We start from the raw sequence: 18,315 nt of genomic DNA, 5'->3' as shown, positions 1-18,315 counted from the left end.
TTAGGTCACGTGCCTCAAACCGAGTCATCAATATCAAGAAGAATCCGAGCTCGGAGAGTTCTCAATTCCTATCTTTAGAGACAATGGCTATTACTGTCGGGGTTCTGGCTCTACAGGGCGCATTCTTTGAACATGTGCAACTTTTGAAAAAGGCTGCAGAGCAAGCACCGTCGTCAGAATGGCAATTCATTGAAGTACGGACGCCACAAGAATTGGCCACATGCGATGGTCTGGTCTTGCCCGGAGGCGAGAGTACTACCATGTCTTTGGTCGCAGCAAGGTCAAATCTTCTCGAGCCACTGCGGGAATTTGTAAAGTAAGTGAATTTGGTCAGTCCATTTCAATTCGATCTAATACGTTGGGTCTGTAGAGTGGATCGCAAACCAACGTGGGGTACATGCGCCGGGCTCATTTTGCTCGCCGAGTCTGCCAACAAGACAAAAAAAGGCGGACAAGAACTGATCGGTGGTCTTAATGTGCGAGTGAACCGAAACCACTTTGGTCGACAGACAGAAAGCTTCCAGGGCCCGTTGAATCTGCCATTCTTGGGCCAAGACGCGCCTCCCTTCCCAGCAGTATTTATTCGAGCTCCTATCGTCGAAAAGATTCTTCCCCACCACGAGGGCATCCAAACCGAAGAGATTCAACAGGAAGATGTTGTCGTGGCGCCATCCAGAGAAGTACGAGACTCGGTGGCGCAAGCAGCAACAGCAGAGCAGGTCGAGGTATTAGCAACATTAGTGGGACCGGCAGCTCAACGCGCAACAGAGAGTCGAGACATCAATCCAGACAAGGAAGTTGGCGACATTGTTGCAGTGCGACAGGGCAATGTATTCGGCACCAGCTTCCACCCGGAGCTGACAGGCGACGCAAGAATTCACACTTGGTGGTTGCACGAAGTTCAAGCAGCAGTGCTGAGGCGAAATAAGTTAAAGCAATAATCACCAGCATTAGAATGTGATTGGGGAGAAGAAATTTGTAAATAGGGTATTCGGTGAATAGACATTTCCTGTTTCTGCTAAATTGGATTCACCCTCCCATGAAGAAACGCCATTGCTTTGCCAAGCCAGTACTTTTCCATTATGTCCTGAGTCCTGACCTACCTTCCGGCGCCGTATTCATCCTCCTCGCGCTGGCGTTGCTCGTCATAGGCGCGGCCATATCCACCACGGCCCGGATCGTATTCTTCGCGATATTCATCACGCACCTGGCCGCCTGATTTGCCTCGTCTGCAGAGAAAGTCAGTCATTACTTGCCCGTAACCGCAATTGGTGAAGACCACATACCCGAACTGCCGTCCTTCCTCAAATCCAGGGTCAAGGTCTGTCCGAATGATACGCTCGTCCAGCTTGGTTCCTCCAATATACTTCAAGCAATCCAGCGCATCCTGGTGGGTATAATACTCGACAAAGCAAAAGCCGCAGGGCGTTTTGTTGAATCGGTCGAGGCCCATTACAAGTCGCTTGATCTCACCACACCTGGAATTCGAGGTTAATCATAATTCGAAAGGGAGCGAAGGCGCATTCTCACTTGGCGAAGAGTTCATGGATTTGTTCCTCGGTAGTATAAAAGGAACTTGAGTTGGTCAGTAACGGAAATTGAAGTCCAGGTTCCAGGTTATTGCATGTTTGCGTACAGATTTCCCACGTAGAGGGTTGTCGCGTTTTTCAATTTGTCGTCGGGCTTCTCCTGTTGCTGCGGTTCATCCTCCTCACGGTCGTTGAATCTGCGTCGCTTGTTCTGTGTACAGTGGTTCAGCCTCTGGCCCATTTGGACTCGGTTCGACACAGTTTAGTAAAGGGCAAGCCTTGGGCGAGTGCTCACCTTGCTAACATAGTATGCACTCGGTCGATCCAGTCGGTCGACTGTATTTACAGCCAGCAAACTCATGGTGAATTGAGAGGAAGTTGAACTTTGAAGTGCGTGGTTGACGGAAGGTAGTTGGGGAAGCAAAGCAGCTCGGAGCTCTTCGAAAGATCTTGGCACCCAAGAATTCCACTCCGCATCAACAACTTTGCTTTCGTCAACTTTGTTTTTTTTTCCACCCGCACCACTTGTCTGCTATTTCTGACCGCCCCAGGATGGTCTAAGACTCTTAACACATTCAGATTATACAATTCAATCTACGAACCATCCTTAATGCCGAAGGTCAACAGTTATGCGCCTGCCTGGCTGTGCCGGCCCTCGCCTGGCGCAAAGTTCCTGTCTAGCAGTTTAGCCCAAAGTCCAGCGGAGGACCTGCAAAATGGATCCAAACCTATAAGCAATGGAGCTACGCGAACGATCGCTAAGAGGGGGAATGAAGTGTTCGCCGTTGTTGACAATGAGATTCGGTGGTCAAACCTTGCCCGACTCAAAGACCAATGGCAACAAGAGATTAAGCAGAGGAAGGGATCTGCTACCCAAGATGAACAGCAAGCCGACCACACTCAGCTTCCTCCCTACAGGGTATGTGCACCTATTACACCTAAGAGAACTAACCAAATTCAGGTTGAATTGAATTGCGACTAACGGTTCTGCAGGTTTTAGCAGTGCCTGTGTACGGACTGATCAAACAGATCATCCCCTCCCCCAACGGCGCATTCCTTGCCATCATCACTGAACACACCGTTCACATCTCCGTTCTCCCCGATTCTTCGCACCTTTCATCCTCCGACTCCGACTCTATCCGGCTGAAGACATATCAGTTAGGACCGACAACCCATGTTATTCCCGAGGCTCCGGTGGTCTCCGCGCTGTGGCATCCGCTGGGATTGCACACCAATCTAGGGGGCTGTATTGTTACAGTCACGGCTGACGCTGCGGTGCGTGTGTGGGAGTTGGACCGGAATAACCACTGGTCCTTTGACCAGCCGACCCTAGCAATCGATCTAAAGAAGCTCGTCGATGGGACCTCATCTGACCAGGACTTCACGCCTTCTGGATTTGGCAAAAACAAGGGATTCTCTGCTGATGTCATTGACATGGAGGTTGCGTCGGCCTGTTTCGCTGGCAATGGAAACGAGAAAGAAGATGCATGGGCGCCTATGACCCTGTGGGTGGCAATGAGACCCGGTGATCTCTATGCGCTTTGTCCTCTCCTGCCTTCTAAGTGGCAAGCCCCTTCTACGACCATTCCTTCTCTTTCTGCCGCGATTATTCCGAAACTTGGTGCTTTGGAACAGGAACCCGAGGAATCGGAGGAGGAACTGATTGCCTGCCGGCAACAGTACGACTGGCTTTCAGAGCTTGATGAACAAGAGTCTCTGGACACACATTCTGGATCAGAAACAATCAAAGGCGCGGATGTGTTCACTCGTCCGGCCAATCCTAGCGCCATTCCAAGATTACAAGGGCCTTTCCGCTTCGACAATGGCGATGAGCTGGATGATTTGGATCTCTGTGATCTTCTTGTCATTGCTGCCAGTCTAAACGTCGAGGATCTCATGATGGGCGAGGAAGAAGAATTAGCTGTGGAAACCGGAGACCAAGATAAGCTTTCAGCAACGGTTCTCTCTCTTACTAGTGGGAATGGGCGAGTCCACATATGTCTGGAGATCGACGGTGTTGAAGGACAATGGCTACCCAAAGCTAGAAAGAACGCGTTCCGGACTCCTCTTTCGGAGCCGACTGAATTGATCTTGGTCGAATCACTGGATACAATCAAGAATGGAGAGGAAACAGCTACATGGCCTACTTTCACCAAAGATATCCATTCTCGATACTCGTTCTTCGTCACAACTGCCACCAACGTGGTGTTCCTATCTCTATCCGATTGGGTACCGAGACTGGAGGCTGAATTGCAAGCAGAAGACACAGCAGGTTCCGCCTTCCGTCTCCAGGTTCTCTGTGACGGGAATGTGACCAACCGAGAGAGAATTTTGCAGGTTTCGAATGCCGATATTACCGCGAAGAACGAACATCTTACCACATCTCTTGTTTTCTATGACTTCGACCTCGGCTACTTGCTTCTCACCTACCATCCTTCTAACCCTTATGCAGCTGTAATGGATACACCAGAAGATTCTCTGTCCGTGGCACTGGACAAATCGCTGTATGAGCCCAGGGCCCCAGTGCCAGGCTTGCCTATTTTGCCCCCGAGCCGAGCCCCATATCAGGTTCCCGCCATTTTCTACGCCAACTCCCCACTGGATTCCTTTGTCGAGAAGCACGTCCCGCACCGGCAACGCCACACGCTCAAGGAGCAAGTGCGCCTGTCTCCTGCGACATTGGACCTTGTGGCCACTGCGCATCGTGTGCTATCTGCTCATACAAATGCTCTTGAGCGGGCAGCTTCGGATTTATTCCGCCGCTGTGAGCGGCTGCAGGGCGAGATGCATGACCAATTGAAACAGCTTGCAGATGTTGCAGAGCGCGTTAAGGGTGTCACTAGTGAGATTGGAGAAGACGGGAACCGCAAGGAGGGAGTTCGAAATGGAGAAGCGCTGGATAAGAGATTGCAAGCCGCCCAGGATAAGCAAAGTGAACTGAACCGACGATATGAGGCACTGCGCACGAAGGTCTTGAATTCTGGAGGTCGCCCTCTGAGTGAGAGGGAGAAGGCTTGGGTAACGGAGGTGAAGACATTGTCCGGATCCTTACAGCAAGGCGAGGACCAAGAGGAGGATCAACCATTGATCTCACGGTTGGAGACTGTAGGTTTCGTCTTTCTCGCATTCATATCAACTAGAATACTCACATATTATCTAGGTCAAACACCTTGCTTTGGACCTTATGGCCCAAACCAAGTCTGTGGCAGGCAAAATGCCTTCTCCAGAACCTGGCACTCCGTCCTCTCCTGGGGGCCAGCCTAAAGTGCCCCAACGACTGCAACGGGCCAAGGTTGCAGATGCGATGAGGATGGTCGAACGAGAGTGAGTGGCTTCTTTCATTTTCTTATCAACGCATCGATGACTAACCTTCTCCCAGGTCCGCCGTTATTGACGCGATCACCTCACGTTTGGAACGACTGAACACGAGCTTGTAAACTGTCTAGCTCTGCATGTTATCAGAGGCTCTAGTTTTTCCCATGTTATTACGCATCAATCCACGAGGCTTGCGAGATGAGCCACTTTTTGAATTTTGAACCTTCCAAGGTTAAGCCGTATGCTATTATAAGCTAGATCTAGGCTAAAGTTAAAGGCCATCAATCGTTTTTACAACGTGTCTCTTTTGGTCTATATCTCCTTTCCCCCTCTTAATTAATTTGGACAGCTTCAAAGGCTGCTCTCTTGCATGGGTCCACATTCATCCTGTTACGATCTACGCAATAATTTTACAATAATCGAACTCTAGTCCTGGTGATGATCTCGGAATAATAAAGGACTGCATCCAAACAAAAAGACCTTTTAGAAAATGAGGGAGTCTAACATCTAACACATTTATCTCTCCTACTCTTCTGTTGGGTAGTAATGCTGCACTGAGCCATATGAACGCAACGATCTGTCCTCCAAGCTTTTGATCAGGCCTTTGGGCCTAACATTGGGACCCACAATGCTATAGTAGACATCATCATCTTCATTCCCAGAACTGAAGTCTTCCTCATCGGGAATTTCTTCATCGAGATATTCTTCGCAAGAAACAAAAGAATCCGCACCATCCGACGAGTACTGGGATGAGTTCATGTTGCGGCGCCTCGCTCGATAATCCCTCCGCATCGACGCAGGATCCACCGGGTCACAAGCCCTGGTCAAGTCGAACTCGTTATCCTCAGATATGGGACACAGCTCCGAATGTACCTCATAGTATAGTTGCGGGGTCGTTGGTCGCATGTATGGAGATGTCGACAGGAACTCTTCAGCTGAGAAATAGTCCTCGTCATCATCGGAACTATTGCCACTCCCATCTGCATCGCTTTCGCAGTCAAATGTCGCCGATTTGCATGGTTCTCCGTCTCTGTTAGCTTCGTCATATATCTGTGCTTCGTAGACCCGCTTGTCCCCTCTCGCCCAGCAGTCTGCGCATGTCGCTGTGTGAGATTCGAGTGTTATCATTCTTGGACCCCAGCACAGGCGTTTGTCGGGGCATTTCGATGGGTCCATGTCCCATATACAGCCACACAGTGTGTATTTGCAGGTCCAGTAGATGCACATCTTGGGGGATGGGGGATGGGGGATGGGGGATGGGTTGGTACTTTGGCGACTGATAGGGTTTAGTCAAGTGTACAGACGAGAGACCGTATATCTTATACTTCACTCGCCAGTTTCATTCATCCAGGGGTATACATAGTCATAGAAGCAAGCTTTGGTTGACAAGTCAACTCTAAAGGCGGTTCCAAATTTGACAAAGACCTCTCTGTCTTTCCCTGGGGTTTCTTTGTCTGGTTTTCTTTGTCTGGTTTTCTTTGTTTTATTCTTTTAGCAGAAAGCAAACAATGTCAAGGTACCTAAGTAGCTTTCTTTGTTCTCCTCCGGGGCTGCTGCCATCGATATGCATGTAGGGTTCAAATACACACGTGACCATTGACAGGCAAGTCAATGTTCTATTTTCTTTCATTAGGCAATTAGATATCAGATTATTAGGTACTTCTGATCTGAATAGCTTCTGATATTGATCCCAGGTAATAGAAGTCTAGGAAATAAGTGTTGTGGACCGAAGTTCGCTGACGATTAGGTCAAACTACTATTTTCATATAGCATATTCGCCCTCAACTATGACAATCCGTTGTAGATTACATGTTTTGTTTTGTAGTTTGTTGCATTCAGAGGGAAATAGATCAAAAATCAAAAATCAAAACCAAAACTCCTAGTTATCCCAACCCGATTCCCATCAGGCTGCTCCATACCAGCGCCGAATCTGGACCTTAAATCCTAAATCACATTGTTGTCGTAATTGTTGCCATATCCATTGAGCCATGATTGCAGAAATTGAAAGGACAGATGCTTGGAGCCAAGCTAAGTGGTCGAAGTCAGCCCGGGGGTGCTGATGTAGAAGGTGTTGGCCAATTCTTGGGCATCCTCAACTCGATCGTTGATCATCAGGTAAACATCATCGATGATCTCCTCCCAGGTAGGAAGAATCAAGCCCTCAAGGCAAACCTCCCATTTCCACATGTCATCAGAAAACTTGCCCTCCCACCAGGCACGCCACTCGTTGTAGTCGTGGGGGCTGTGGCTCATGAGACGGAAGGCCAGGTGCCCGATCTCCATGCGAAACTGGCGCCAGTTCTGGAAAGGACCAGACATAAAGCCGTCGATCTTGTTGGTGTAATCGCAGGTAAACTTTCCGTAGGCGATCGAGTCGACGCAGAACTGCAGAGTGTCGCGGGGGATTTTGGCAGAGGCTGCAAGGGTCGGGTCGGTGAAGTTCCAATCCTCTTTCCATTCGAGGAGACGACGCATGGAGGATTGATGGAGCTGGTAGAGAACGGGGGCCATGTCCTTGGGGCAAAGCTCGAAGTAGCGGTGGTCGCGGGCGACCATGAGACTCTTCATGCCGTAGACTGCTATCATGGCCTTGTACTGAAGGGTGAGCATGGCAGTGCGCACCTCGGGGGGGCGCCAAGATCCACCGGGGGACGATGAAGGCGGTTGGGTCGAAGTTGTACTCGAGAATCGAGCGGCCTTCATTAAGAAGGCGCGTCATGGACCGCTTCTGGCGGAGTTTAAGGGTGACGCTGCTCATGGTGGGTGTATGGGAAGACAGTGGAGGGGAAAGAAGTAATAAAAGGAGGTTGTGGGTGGAAAAGAAAAGTGAGAGTAAAGATGGGAGAAAGAAGAGTAGAGGAGCTGGGAGATGTCTCGTCTGTAAAAGCAATGTTTTGCATACGCTCCCTTTGACATCCTTATTTAGACCTCGACAACCACATGTAATCTTGCGGCTTATTTTGGGTCTCCGTTTACCTTTTTGTCGGAACCTTCCCTTTTTGATCGAAACTTTTGAGCCTAAAATGAGTTATTGTTAGCCTAAGGCAGAGTCTATTAGAGTCGTTATGATATCAGGCACGTCCTCGAGTTCCATCATGTCTTTTTAAGAATCAAGATAGACCACAAGCTTCAAGACCTGCTGTAATACAAATATTCTTTCAAAAAGATCCGAGAATTTTGAGACTTCATCAAAAAGAATATTAGCATCTTTCTAAAGTGAAGTGAAAGGCTGTCGTAGATTCCGCTACTCGATTGGTCCTGCCCGAGACAAAACACAAGACACTCTAAAGCAAGAAGAGAACAAAGATGGCATTTCATTCATTGTAGTTTATTTCTTTTGAAGATCATTCCAAAACGTGAGACCAGAGTTTGCAAAGTGTTGAGGCGAATCTTCCGCAGTGGAATTGACCAAGACATGGGCAGGAGCATGCAATTATTGGACACTGGAGACCGAGATCTCAGATTAGCCATATGTAAATAGCTTCACTTTCGGGATGGGACACACCGTTCAATGAGGTGAACACCGGACGCTGTCTCAATGACGCTGCTGACTTCGCCAGGCTGGAGGCCAAAAGCGGCATCTTCGAACTCCTTCTGCATCTCGCCGCGACCAAAGAAGCCCCTTCAAGAAGTTAGCGGGGTATCTGAGATGTAGATTACTTAGAAAAAACTCACAAATCGCCCTTCTTCCGGGCACTGCTGCAGTCGGACTCAGCGACTGCTAGGTCGCCGAGAGTGATCTCTCCAGATTGAATGCGCTGCTCATGACCCTTGAGGATCTCAATAGCCTCCTCCTTTGTGCGAGTAATGTCAGCCTCCCTCCAGCTACTGGGACGGCGACTATCACGATGCTTGACGAGCAAGTGGCTGCAACGGATCTTTCCCTCGCCCTCACCCGAGGCGTCAGGGCGAGCAGCTGGGGTGTGGTTTTGCGCCATATAGACTTTCAGTTTATCGGTATCGGTTTCCGCAGGTGGCTCCCAACGAGACTCTTTTGTGGAAGGGTTGAAATAGTATGGGAGATTCTTAGAGTTGGAATGGCGAACTTCCCAACCGGTGGGAAGACCTGTGTCGGCCTAGGTCAGAGGGTCAGCTATGCAAACTTTCAGAGTTGGTTTGGATCCCACCATTTTCCAATATTGGATCTAAAAGATTCAGATAATTTTTTTTTTGAGTAAATAATAATGTACAAATCAATATCCACTCCAATGGATTTTGCAAAGTAAACGATACAATAATCTTAAGTGGACAACCGGTTTGTATGTGAACGGAAACTGCGGGGGTGAGCTGTTGCAAACAACACAAACATCTCCCAAGCTTGAGCTCTCATCACCAATTTAAACCACTCTCTCATTGGATACTCCCTGACCGCATTTCCCACCCTCGAAGCATTCGAAGTCAATTTCAATTTCAATTGTATAAAAATATAAAATATAGGATTGTTAGGAGAAGTCTACGTTGTGGACGTCGAAGTGTATTGTTAAAGAAGTTAAGTTACAGTGAGACTTGTTAGGTGAGGTCTACGTGGTGGATGTCGAAGTGCATGGTGCAATGTGAGATTGATTGAGTTGAGAGTTGTAAAAGTTGAGTTACAGAGAAGAAATCCAACAAGGCTAATAATCTAACACCCCCCACGAACATAGAACCATAGACTCGTTATGAGTTATGACCTCACACGAAGCAAACCTAGGCGTCGAAAGGGTTGTTGAAGCGTATAATGGGATTGCTAAGAAGAGCATTGGCTGTGGTAGGCTTTTAGTGGTAGTGACCGCGTTAGCAGACTTAGCTTAGCGTTAGCGGGGTTCTGGAAGCACTCCTCTAAAGTCTGACCGGCCTTTCGTTGGTGGAAAGTGTAGAAGTGCTTTGGCTTGTTGCTTGGCTTTTTATAGGTTGCGTTTGCGTCGTAAAAGACTAGATCGGAAGTGTAGTTTGGATGGGTGGCGAGACGTCGATTCTCGGAGATAACGAAGTCAGAGGAATGTCCCGATGAGAACTTGCTCGGAAGTATCGTTGTTCGAGGGAATATAGAATAGCTTTATGCAGAGCAATCTATCACCAGTTATGATCGCAGCTAGGCGGTATTTGAGAGCCTCCTTTGTACTATAACAAAAACCTAAAGTCTAGGAAGGGATCTACAATCGGTACTGAGGCTAAATTGTGCCATCCACCGAGATGAACCCATAAGAATTAGAGGAATCCTATCACTACTTCTGTTTAGTTCGTCCCGCAAGTTGGCTGATGCTGCTATTCAATCTATCGATATCTTAGACCCATCCCTTTAGTTACCATGTCAATCTTCATACCTGATATGTTCGTGTCATTTATGGCTTCTTCCGCCAAAGTCAATCCTCACATTGTCAATGTCCGAGAGGAATCAGAGTCATGATCTCAAGGTATGTGCCTCTGATGTACTTATAACCCACAGACAGTTGGAATAACTAGGCGTAGAGTCTGCCGGTTTAGCCCGAGCCAGTCGAATACTCTTTATAGTCTAGATTTCAGAATTTTCTATACAGTGGTCATTCCTTTTGCAGATGAAACCAAACTGCGTCTCTTGTGTGACATTATTATTTCCTTTTTTGCGGCCTGAATACTTGACTCCAGCAAGTGCTAGCTCTCCATATGCAGATACTTCCTTTTGATGAGGGCTGTTAAGCTACTGATGAGTAGCGGGATTTACGCTAACGGTAGTACCTAGGTAAGGGAAGAGGAAGTACTAAGCCGTATTCGAAATGTAAGAGTGACCGTACGCCTCTACGAATTCGGTGTAGGCGGTACGCCACTTGATAACGAACTGTTATAGAGTGGTGGCGTTATTGTGGAAGTCTACTTGTGGAACTTACCGAAACCTATGTTGTAGGTATAGACGGCGAAGGTCTTATAAAGACTCTGGTACAGCGGGAGCGCTAGTGGCGGTGTTCATGTAAGGTTTAAGAGACGCGTGAACGGCAGCGTGAAGGTAAGAGAGAAAGTGACGTGACTGACGAAGCCACTCTATAAGACTGGGGTCCTCAGAACCTGGTTGAGGTATGTGGCCAGTAGGGATTTCGAAAAGGTAAGGGTCTCGAGTGTCGAGAGCGTATTTGAGTGCTGTGGACCACGATGCGAAGTTGGATTCGCCGGTAAGGGTGGGAACGAGCTCTGAGAGCTTTGGCTCCGCGAAGCTAGTTGCTGAGAGCGTTTTGTGGGGTACGTCGAAGGAGAGACACTTGGCTGCATGGTTAGCAGATGGTGTGCGTCGAATGGAGAGGTACTTAGTATTGAGAGGTATACGTCGAAGAGAGAGGTACTTGTTGTTGTGGTGCATCGAAGGAGAGACACTTGTGTGGGATGAGAACCCTATACGAGAAAAGCCCTTGGTTAGGGTATGTTAGGATTGTTTATTTGTTTTGATGGAGGTAATACCGTTTAGAGGTGGTTGTGGGGTTGGCCTGGCCGATGATGTTGATGGCGAGGATGGTGTCGATGGTAATGGTGGTGATGGTGACGGCGTCGATGGAGAGGCCGTATGGAGGATGACGATGAGGACGGTGAAGAGAGCATTTAAGGGCTTATAACATGTTAGGAGAGGTCTACGTTGTGGACGTCGAGATGTATGGTGCAATGTGAGCTTGATTGTTAAAGAAGTTAAGTTGCAGTGAGAGTAACTGTTTATAAGTTTCCAGCCCTGGTTACCTAGGTAACTAGTTACGTTACCTAAATAGGTAACTATACCACTTTGATTATAGTTATAATATTCTACTAGTTAGAAAGTTTTCTTTAATATGTACTATTATAAATCAAGATCTCTGGCTTTTAATGATCGTTTGGAAAGGGCTAGACATCGTTCTAGAAAAACACACCAAAATATCCAGGCATGATGAACTCAAGAGATATAAGGTCCACCAGTTCATTTAATATAGGCGGTATAGCTAATAAGGGAAGGTGGTATATAGGTAGGGCTAAAGGGGGTGTTAAACTTATGAATAGTTAGGGCAAAGCAAAACAAGACTGCATTCAACCAAGCACTTCCACACTAGCACGAGTAGCCTCTATAGACCTGCCCGAGCACGGGTAACCCAACCACATCACACCAGGTCGAGCATTAGGCCACACCAGATTGGAATAATGAATAGATATGAATAGGAGAGGTAAAGAATGTTCATTCTCCTAACTGCCGGGCAGCAACCCTAGGTTCATATACCCCAGTTCTGCTGGAAGAAGCCGCCGGGAGCGCGTTATCTCTGGTCCCGGGATCCCATCAACATACAACATCACACAGTCACTTGTCCTTCCAACTAATTAGTGGATCTAAAATTCTGCCTGGCAATATTAACCAAAATGAGAGAGTTGTGCCCCGCCTGGCATAGCTAGTCGCCCGTATTGGTCAACGTAGTTAACTAACTAGTTACCCGTGGACCGGTCGGTCTCTTATTGTTGTTATACGAGGTTGTAAAATATCGAAATTACTATGTGTTTTGGAGATGGCCACTCGGTAGTGAAATATGCTAAGGGCCGAGGGCATTGATGGTTGGTGAAGAGAGAATAACTAACTAGGAGGTAGGTGGATGCTCTTGATGGGTGTCAGACCGGGACCTGCACCACCTGCAGATCTCATATTGCAGAGTGCCATTATCACACCGCCTTCCAACTCCGTCAAACCACGTGGTCTCAATCTCGGATCGGATGATCATTATTCCGATCACCACCCTCACCCACCGAGGTATGCATTATGCGTTTACTCCTTCAAGCTCGAAGCTCCCGAGATCTCCATCGACTTCGTGGTTTTTCATCGACTTCGTGGTTTTTCATCGACTTCGTGGTTTTTTATCGACTTCGTGGTTTTTCATCGACTTCGCAGGTTTTTTATCGACTTCGTGGTTCTCGGTACACCACCTTCATCTCGAGATTCGCGACTCATTTTTTTCAGCATGTCGGCTAGCCCTTCTGCTACGGCTGGTGCTGCGGCTGGTGGTGACACCAAACCATCGGACCAGATTCAATTCAAGTTCTGTCGCGAATGGTAGGTTTGCAACCTTGACTTTATCGTCTCAGGGAAATATATGGCTCGAGAATTATTTCGCTAACTTTCCAAAGCTCCAACCTGCTCTACCCCAAGGAGGATCGGGTCAACAATCAGTTGATGTTCACCTGCCGTACCTGCCATGTCGGCCAGCCTGCCTCCTCCCATTGTGTCTACCAGAACCACCTCCATAGCCAAGTCGGTGACACTGCTGGTGTGACTCAGGATGTTACTGCGGATCCCACGGTTTGTTGTCCTCGTTTCTGTACTCTGCCTGGTCTTTGTACCCTATGCGGTGATGTGATCCCTTGTTCTATTTGCGGACCCGCCCCGAAGGAGGATCTTCCCCAGGATGCGCCGCCTGTGGGTGACAGCCTGGAATCCTCTGAAGTCGAGCCCCGGGCGTCCAACCCCGCTCATTAACTTCATGAGCATTCATAGGCTGACCCCCTATTTGCAGCTCCCACGAGCCAACAAGCTCTGTCCAAGCTGCGGCGAAACTGAAGCCGTCTTTTTCCAATCACAACAACGATCCGCCGAAACCGGCATGGTGAGAAACTAATCCTCCGATGGACCCCCAACCCTCTCCTCAATGTAGAGATCATGCGCTGACTTATACTTCTATTTACCCAGAAACTCTACTACGTCTGTTGCGCGTGCGGTCAAGTCTACATGTGATTTCTTTCTGCGATGCGGTCTCCATTTTCCGATACCCTTGAAATTTTTTTTTTTTCGCGCTTTGTTCTTTTGCGATATCTCGGAGTTTGGCGAATATTTCGGAGCAGGAACGGAGAAGATGCGTGGAGATTTCGGAACAGGGGTGAAGCTCATGCTACCTAATACGAATACATATGGATTGAAACCAAATCAAACAAACAAAAAGCGCTCTCCAACGAATGTAGAAACTTGAAATTAAACATGAATCGGCGCCAATGACAAGATCTTCGACCACTTCTTGTTTCGTAGCTCTTGTCCCACCACACCTGTCGAGATATCAGCATCTAAAACGTAGAGACAGCGGCTATCTTAGACTCCCCGATTGGCACTTACCGTTCATTCTTGTCCCGATGGGATCTCCGGACTTGTTGACCAATACACAAGCATTATCACCAAACCGGACAAGAGACCCATCGGGCCGTTGCAACTCCTTCTTCACACGAACAACAACGGCATGACGAATGTCACCACGGCGGACTTTACTGGCGAGCGCAGCGGCGGTAGTGGCCTCGGAGCCTGCAGATCGCTGCTTCTGGACGACGACGACTATCCGGTCACCTAGATATCCAGCCATAATGTTAGCTTGGGTTCCCAATTCCCTTCTTGCTGTGCAGTATGCTGGGTTCGAGTGTCGTGGAGACTGACCGATTGTCGCGGGCCGCTTCTTCTTCAAGACGTTCACGCACTCGACGATCGAGGCGCCGGAGTTGTCGATGCAACTTAGTAGTGTCTGGCGGAGCGAGGGTCAGTATTTTCCAGGCCATTAAAAGGGCATCACTTGCGCACCTTTAATTGAATCATTGTGTTTTAGTGCTTGGTCTTGAGATAGTGCTTGTCCGCAATTTGTTCTCGCGGCCGGAGGGAGGTTTCCCCGGAGAGTAGGTTTATCCGGACCTATAGTTATGCCTTCTATAAAAGATCTAATAGGACTTCAACTTGGATTCTTTGGGAATTGATTTCGTGTTTTGGTTCAATTGTTGTAAATCTCGGCTCAGTTTGGTTTTGTGCTTGTAAAGATCTTTTTTTCCAAGGTTGGTTCTCCAATTGATCATATCAGTTATGGTACGTCCTACGCAAGGATGAGGAAGCCGTCTCTTGATTATAATATACCCTGGGTTTTCTTGTGTGTCTTTTGTACTTGCTTATATTAATCTAATATATGGGGGATATCTATTCTAGTTAGTTTAGTAGCATCCCAAGTGAGATTTTGCTGACTCGATCCATGTGCATCACATCAACTAGACATATAGTTCAACAACATCCCGGATTCAGAGCTATACAATGCTAGATTTTTCTTATTTTCTGACCTAGCTAGGTAGTTATGTAGACCAGCCTTTCTATGCTAACGGTATTCAACTCGAAACCCCACCTATTATTTGTAGAAAACCCACGTACAGGGTACTGTTCTATGTTCATACTTGAATCCATCAGATTCTCCAGCAGTTCATTGGCTGCGAGTATTCCACAGCAAATACCTATTGAGGGATAATATACAATGCATTTTATACGCAGGACAGAAAAAGACCGATCACTTGATCTCGAAAATTGATCTTGATTGGGTGTAATTGCGGTGATACGGCATAGGGGAAGGATTGGATGGCTTGACGCACGGTGCATATTGTTGTATGCGAGCTGGGCGCGTAAATTCAAGTCAAAACAAAGCTATACGGAGTAGAAAATGAAATGATAACAATAGTCAATCCCCTCCTATCCAATATTTACTAGTATAGAGTGAAGGACAACATGCCAAAAGGGAAAGGCGGAAGAGGAAGAGTAAAAGTAGAAGAGACGGCAAGGTCTCAGCTGGCACTCCCGAGTGTCCGTTCCGCCCCTAAAAACATCTGTGAAGGAGGCCCTTCTCCCTGGAACAGCCTCAATGGTGACAATCATCTCATAATGTCCCTTGTGTTGATTGTCAGTCACTCATTTTAATTCCCGTCTTGCCCTCGAATCATTTTTCGACCCCATCCCTCGGACCTCCGCCCTCCACCGTTTGCCGATTATCCTTTGCGCCCACTCTGCATTCTATGAGACCACATATTCTCTCCCGCCTCGATCTCTAGCGGTCATCAGCTTCTTGTTACATTCACCATGCCTCCAAAGAGAGCGCGAAAGAACTCGCCTGCCGCCGAACGTCGCGAGCGTTTGACCCTGGCTAAACTGGCCAGCTATGACGATGTCGCAACCGATGCGCTAGTGGATCACGTATGTTCTTTGCCTGCAATCCAACACAGAGATCTGTCTGCTGATATGTGCTATTAACAGGCCTATTTTTGGACCACCACCCGCAAGAACCGCACCAAGTACAGCCCTGCCCGCGGAATCCACGATGACGATATTGGGCGCATTCTTCTCCATGATGTGATCGTCGACAAGAATATACCCACAGCGGAACGCAAGCTGCTGGAGATATCAGGCTTAAAGAAATATATGACAAACCTCCGTAGCCCTCGAGAGAAGGAGTGGTTCCGCCGACACCTCCGCAAGTACATTCAGATGTATCTTCCAGACTGTCCTTTTGAGGTCACCACGACCAATCGATACATTATCACACAACATGAGGCTGCGATATGTGCTCGCAGGTTCATTAAAAAGGGCGAGGAGATCAAACACCTGAGTGGAACGCTTGTGTCCATGACCCACGAAGAAGAGTTGGATCTCGGCTTGACCCGAAAAGACTTCAGCATTGTGATGTCAAGTCGCCGCAAGGCCCCATCCTTCTTTCTGGGCCCTGCTCGTTTTGCCAACCATGACTGTGATGCCAATGGCAGCTTGACAACTAGGGGCAACGAGGGCATGTCTGTCGTAGCCATGCGCGACATCCACGAGGGAGAAGAGATCACGGTTTCCTACGGAGAGGATTACTTTGGCGTTGACAACTGCGAGTGTCTGTGTCATACTTGCGAGAGCGCTGTACGGAACGGCTGGTCTTCGAATGCTGACACAGAGGCAAATAGCAAAGAGTCCAGCCCCGTGTCTGAAGAAGCTACGCCGACTGAAGATAGCAATGCGAGCAGGAAGCGTAGACGCAGCTCGGACGTGGATGAACCAGAGAGCTCTTCTACCTCGACTTGTTCAACTCCGCGCAAACGTGCAAAGTTCCAACGACAAATTTCTAAGTTGCGAGAAGAGATCTCGGTTTCTGAACTTGCTGGGGAGTCAGGCCCAACTCGCGGATCAGACGAGACCCCTATCCCGGGCACTGTACTGATTCCAACTGCTCTTCTGGCGGAAGCTGGACAGGTGTCCGAGCTAAAGAAAGAGACCAAAGAGCTAAACGCAGTGGCATCGTCAACTGATTCACCAACTTCCCTCCCAGTTGCCACATGGGCGGGACAACCAAGCGAGGACATCAATTCTACTATTGCCACGGACTGCGAATCTCCAAACTCCACCGCTGGTGAATCCCACCGGTCGTCGACGTCAACTACCCCCACAACTGTGGACGACATGGGAACCAAGATCAAGACAGAAGAAACTATACTAGAGCCGTCTGGGTCGAGAATACTCAACGGTGAGGATCATCCCGATGCCTCTCCTGAAGGTCAGCCCGCCACCGCCCATCCCATGGACATTGACCCCGAAGAAGGATTATCAGACTTATCAAATTCCACTAAATTAGACGACGCTGATGGTGCTGTTGTGGATAAACCCAAAAAGCGAAAGCCTCGCACCAAGCGGCGATTCATTGTAGACTCCGTCGAGACCGAGTCACAAGTTGCCCGAGTCCCTGGAGACTATACCAAGACATCACGATTGCTTGCCCAGAAGTACGACCGCTGGGTGGAGTGCCAGACCTGTGATACATGGTTCCTCCAGTCAAACTCATACCTTACACGACGTGAATGTCCGCGATGCGAACGCCATTCCAAGCTGTACGGATACCAGTGGCCATCCACAGATAAAAGCCCGGATGGCGAAGAGCGAGTAATGGATCACCGCACCATCCATCGGTTTTTGTCCCCCGACGCACAATCTCGTATCTGTCGCCGGGACCGCGGTGTTAGTTTTGGAATCACCCCCACCCCCGAGCTGTCCGACACAAATACCCCAGAAACAGAGACCAGCGATGCAATTGAGTCTCGCCGTGATGCTCGGGCAAGTCGGCGTCGTACTAGAGAACTTCGTATGACTATGTAAACAGTACAGCTTCTGGAGCCATGTTTGATCTACGAGATAAGACGGTTGGGGACGGAGTTTTGGTTTAGGAGAATGGGGATTTGTGATAATATTTGGTTTTAACTTGCATTATATTGCATGGAAATTGGATCTGGAGTTTGGATTTCCTACAAGGAATCATTTTCAGGGTTGGAATCTGGAGAGGACAGTGTTTACTTGGGCTTTATTCGCACGGGGACTCCATTGACAGCTACATTTTGACACGTCCATTGTGGACGCGATGTTGAATATAAATATAACTAAGTGTCCTAGGAATTCGCCAGCTAAATATGATTTGTTCTCACTATATGATCAACGATGATCAACGATCTATCGGGGTGATCGAGTCCGAGTTGACAACCACTGCACAATTCCCCGCATTTCGTTCCGGGCATCAACAATAACTGCACCAATGAGCTGCTCTCGTACCTAAGCCCAAGAGTGTCTGCTTGAAAATGACCGAATTTCTTGAGAGCCACACAGAGAAGCTCGGGATTTCCTCTACCGAATGCGATTGCTCGTCATATGGGGCTGATGCTTCCTCATTGCGTACAGAAAGGCTATCGATGGTCTGGCTATATATGACCTGGGGCC

General features: G+C 48.3%; 10 protein-coding genes across 10 annotated transcripts; 4 read left to right on the top strand and 6 right to left on the bottom strand.

Moving 5' to 3' along the window:
- Nucleotides 1–83: 83 nt before the first annotated feature.
- N7516_003117 (pyridoxal 5'-phosphate synthase subunit PdxT) lies at nucleotides 84–941 on the top strand (the record flags this gene model as incomplete). The annotated part of the gene is made up of 2 exons (XM_057215837.1): nucleotides 84–316; nucleotides 371–941. 2 exons carry the CDS (start codon nucleotides 84–86, stop codon nucleotides 939–941), a joined length of 804 nt encoding a protein of 267 aa, XP_057077720.1.
- Nucleotides 942–1,099: 158 nt separating this feature from the next.
- N7516_003116 (nuclear cap-binding protein subunit CBC2) lies at nucleotides 1,100–1,890 on the bottom strand (the record flags this gene model as incomplete). The annotated part of the gene is made up of 5 exons (XM_057215836.1): nucleotides 1,100–1,229; nucleotides 1,287–1,478; nucleotides 1,531–1,575; nucleotides 1,637–1,740; nucleotides 1,825–1,890. 5 exons carry the CDS (start codon nucleotides 1,888–1,890, stop codon nucleotides 1,100–1,102), a joined length of 537 nt encoding a protein of 178 aa, XP_057077719.1.
- Nucleotides 1,891–2,139: 249 nt separating this feature from the next.
- Nucleotides 2,140–4,966, top strand: N7516_003115 (uncharacterized protein; the record flags this gene model as incomplete). The annotated part of the gene is made up of 4 exons (XM_057215835.1): nucleotides 2,140–2,448; nucleotides 2,523–4,634; nucleotides 4,690–4,853; nucleotides 4,909–4,966. The coding sequence occupies 4 exons, from the start codon at nucleotides 2,140–2,142 to the stop codon at nucleotides 4,964–4,966; spliced, it is 2,643 nt and encodes an 880-aa protein (XP_057077718.1).
- A 403-nt stretch (nucleotides 4,967–5,369) lies between these two features.
- On the bottom strand, nucleotides 5,370–6,071 carry N7516_003114 (uncharacterized protein; the record flags this gene model as incomplete). Its single annotated transcript, XM_057215834.1, has 1 exon — nucleotides 5,370–6,071. The coding sequence occupies one exon, from the start codon at nucleotides 6,069–6,071 to the stop codon at nucleotides 5,370–5,372; it is 702 nt and encodes a 233-aa protein (XP_057077717.1).
- An 801-nt stretch (nucleotides 6,072–6,872) lies between these two features.
- N7516_003113 (uncharacterized protein) lies at nucleotides 6,873–7,602 on the bottom strand (the record flags this gene model as incomplete). Its single annotated transcript, XM_057215833.1, has 2 exons — nucleotides 6,873–7,420; nucleotides 7,467–7,602. 2 exons carry the CDS (start codon nucleotides 7,600–7,602, stop codon nucleotides 6,873–6,875), a joined length of 684 nt encoding a protein of 227 aa, XP_057077716.1.
- Nucleotides 7,603–8,277: 675 nt separating this feature from the next.
- pin1 (peptidylprolyl isomerase ESS1) lies at nucleotides 8,278–8,974 on the bottom strand (the record flags this gene model as incomplete). Its single annotated transcript, XM_057215832.1, has 4 exons — nucleotides 8,278–8,287; nucleotides 8,350–8,466; nucleotides 8,520–8,920; nucleotides 8,972–8,974. 4 exons carry the CDS (start codon nucleotides 8,972–8,974, stop codon nucleotides 8,278–8,280), a joined length of 531 nt encoding a protein of 176 aa, XP_057077715.1.
- Nucleotides 8,975–9,570: 596 nt separating this feature from the next.
- On the bottom strand, nucleotides 9,571–11,151 carry N7516_003111 (uncharacterized protein; the record flags this gene model as incomplete). The annotated part of the gene is made up of 2 exons (XM_057215831.1): nucleotides 9,571–9,718; nucleotides 10,838–11,151. 2 exons carry the CDS (start codon nucleotides 11,149–11,151, stop codon nucleotides 9,571–9,573), a joined length of 462 nt encoding a protein of 153 aa, XP_057077714.1.
- A 1,603-nt stretch (nucleotides 11,152–12,754) lies between these two features.
- Nucleotides 12,755–13,566, top strand: N7516_003110 (DNA-directed RNA polymerase II core subunit RPB9; the record flags this gene model as incomplete). Its single annotated transcript, XM_057215830.1, has 4 exons — nucleotides 12,755–12,846; nucleotides 12,921–13,209; nucleotides 13,307–13,396; nucleotides 13,480–13,566. 4 exons carry the CDS (start codon nucleotides 12,755–12,757, stop codon nucleotides 13,522–13,524), a joined length of 516 nt encoding a protein of 171 aa, XP_057077713.1. The 3' UTR covers nucleotides 13,525–13,566.
- Nucleotides 13,567–13,758: 192 nt separating this feature from the next.
- Nucleotides 13,759–14,364, bottom strand: N7516_003109 (mitochondrial 54S ribosomal protein uL14m; the record flags this gene model as incomplete). The annotated part of the gene is made up of 4 exons (XM_057215829.1): nucleotides 13,759–13,829; nucleotides 13,897–14,121; nucleotides 14,209–14,293; nucleotides 14,350–14,364. 4 exons carry the CDS (start codon nucleotides 14,362–14,364, stop codon nucleotides 13,759–13,761), a joined length of 396 nt encoding a protein of 131 aa, XP_057077712.1.
- Nucleotides 14,365–15,554: 1,190 nt separating this feature from the next.
- N7516_003108 (SET domain-containing protein) lies at nucleotides 15,555–17,703 on the top strand (the record flags this gene model as incomplete). Its single annotated transcript, XM_057215828.1, has 2 exons — nucleotides 15,555–15,768; nucleotides 15,829–17,703. The coding sequence occupies exons 1-2, from the start codon at nucleotides 15,655–15,657 to the stop codon at nucleotides 17,701–17,703; spliced, it is 1,989 nt and encodes a 662-aa protein (XP_057077711.1). The 5' UTR covers nucleotides 15,555–15,654.
- Between the last annotated feature and the right edge of the window lie 612 nt (nucleotides 17,704–18,315).

Source organism: Penicillium verrucosum (genome assembly GCF_028828655.1).
Source record: "Penicillium verrucosum strain IBT 35672 chromosome Unknown utg000001l_segment0_segment0, whole genome shotgun sequence".
NCBI classification, from domain to species: domain Eukaryota; kingdom Fungi; phylum Ascomycota; class Eurotiomycetes; order Eurotiales; family Aspergillaceae; genus Penicillium; species Penicillium verrucosum.
This window is presented reverse-complemented; position numbering and strand designations above follow the sequence as displayed.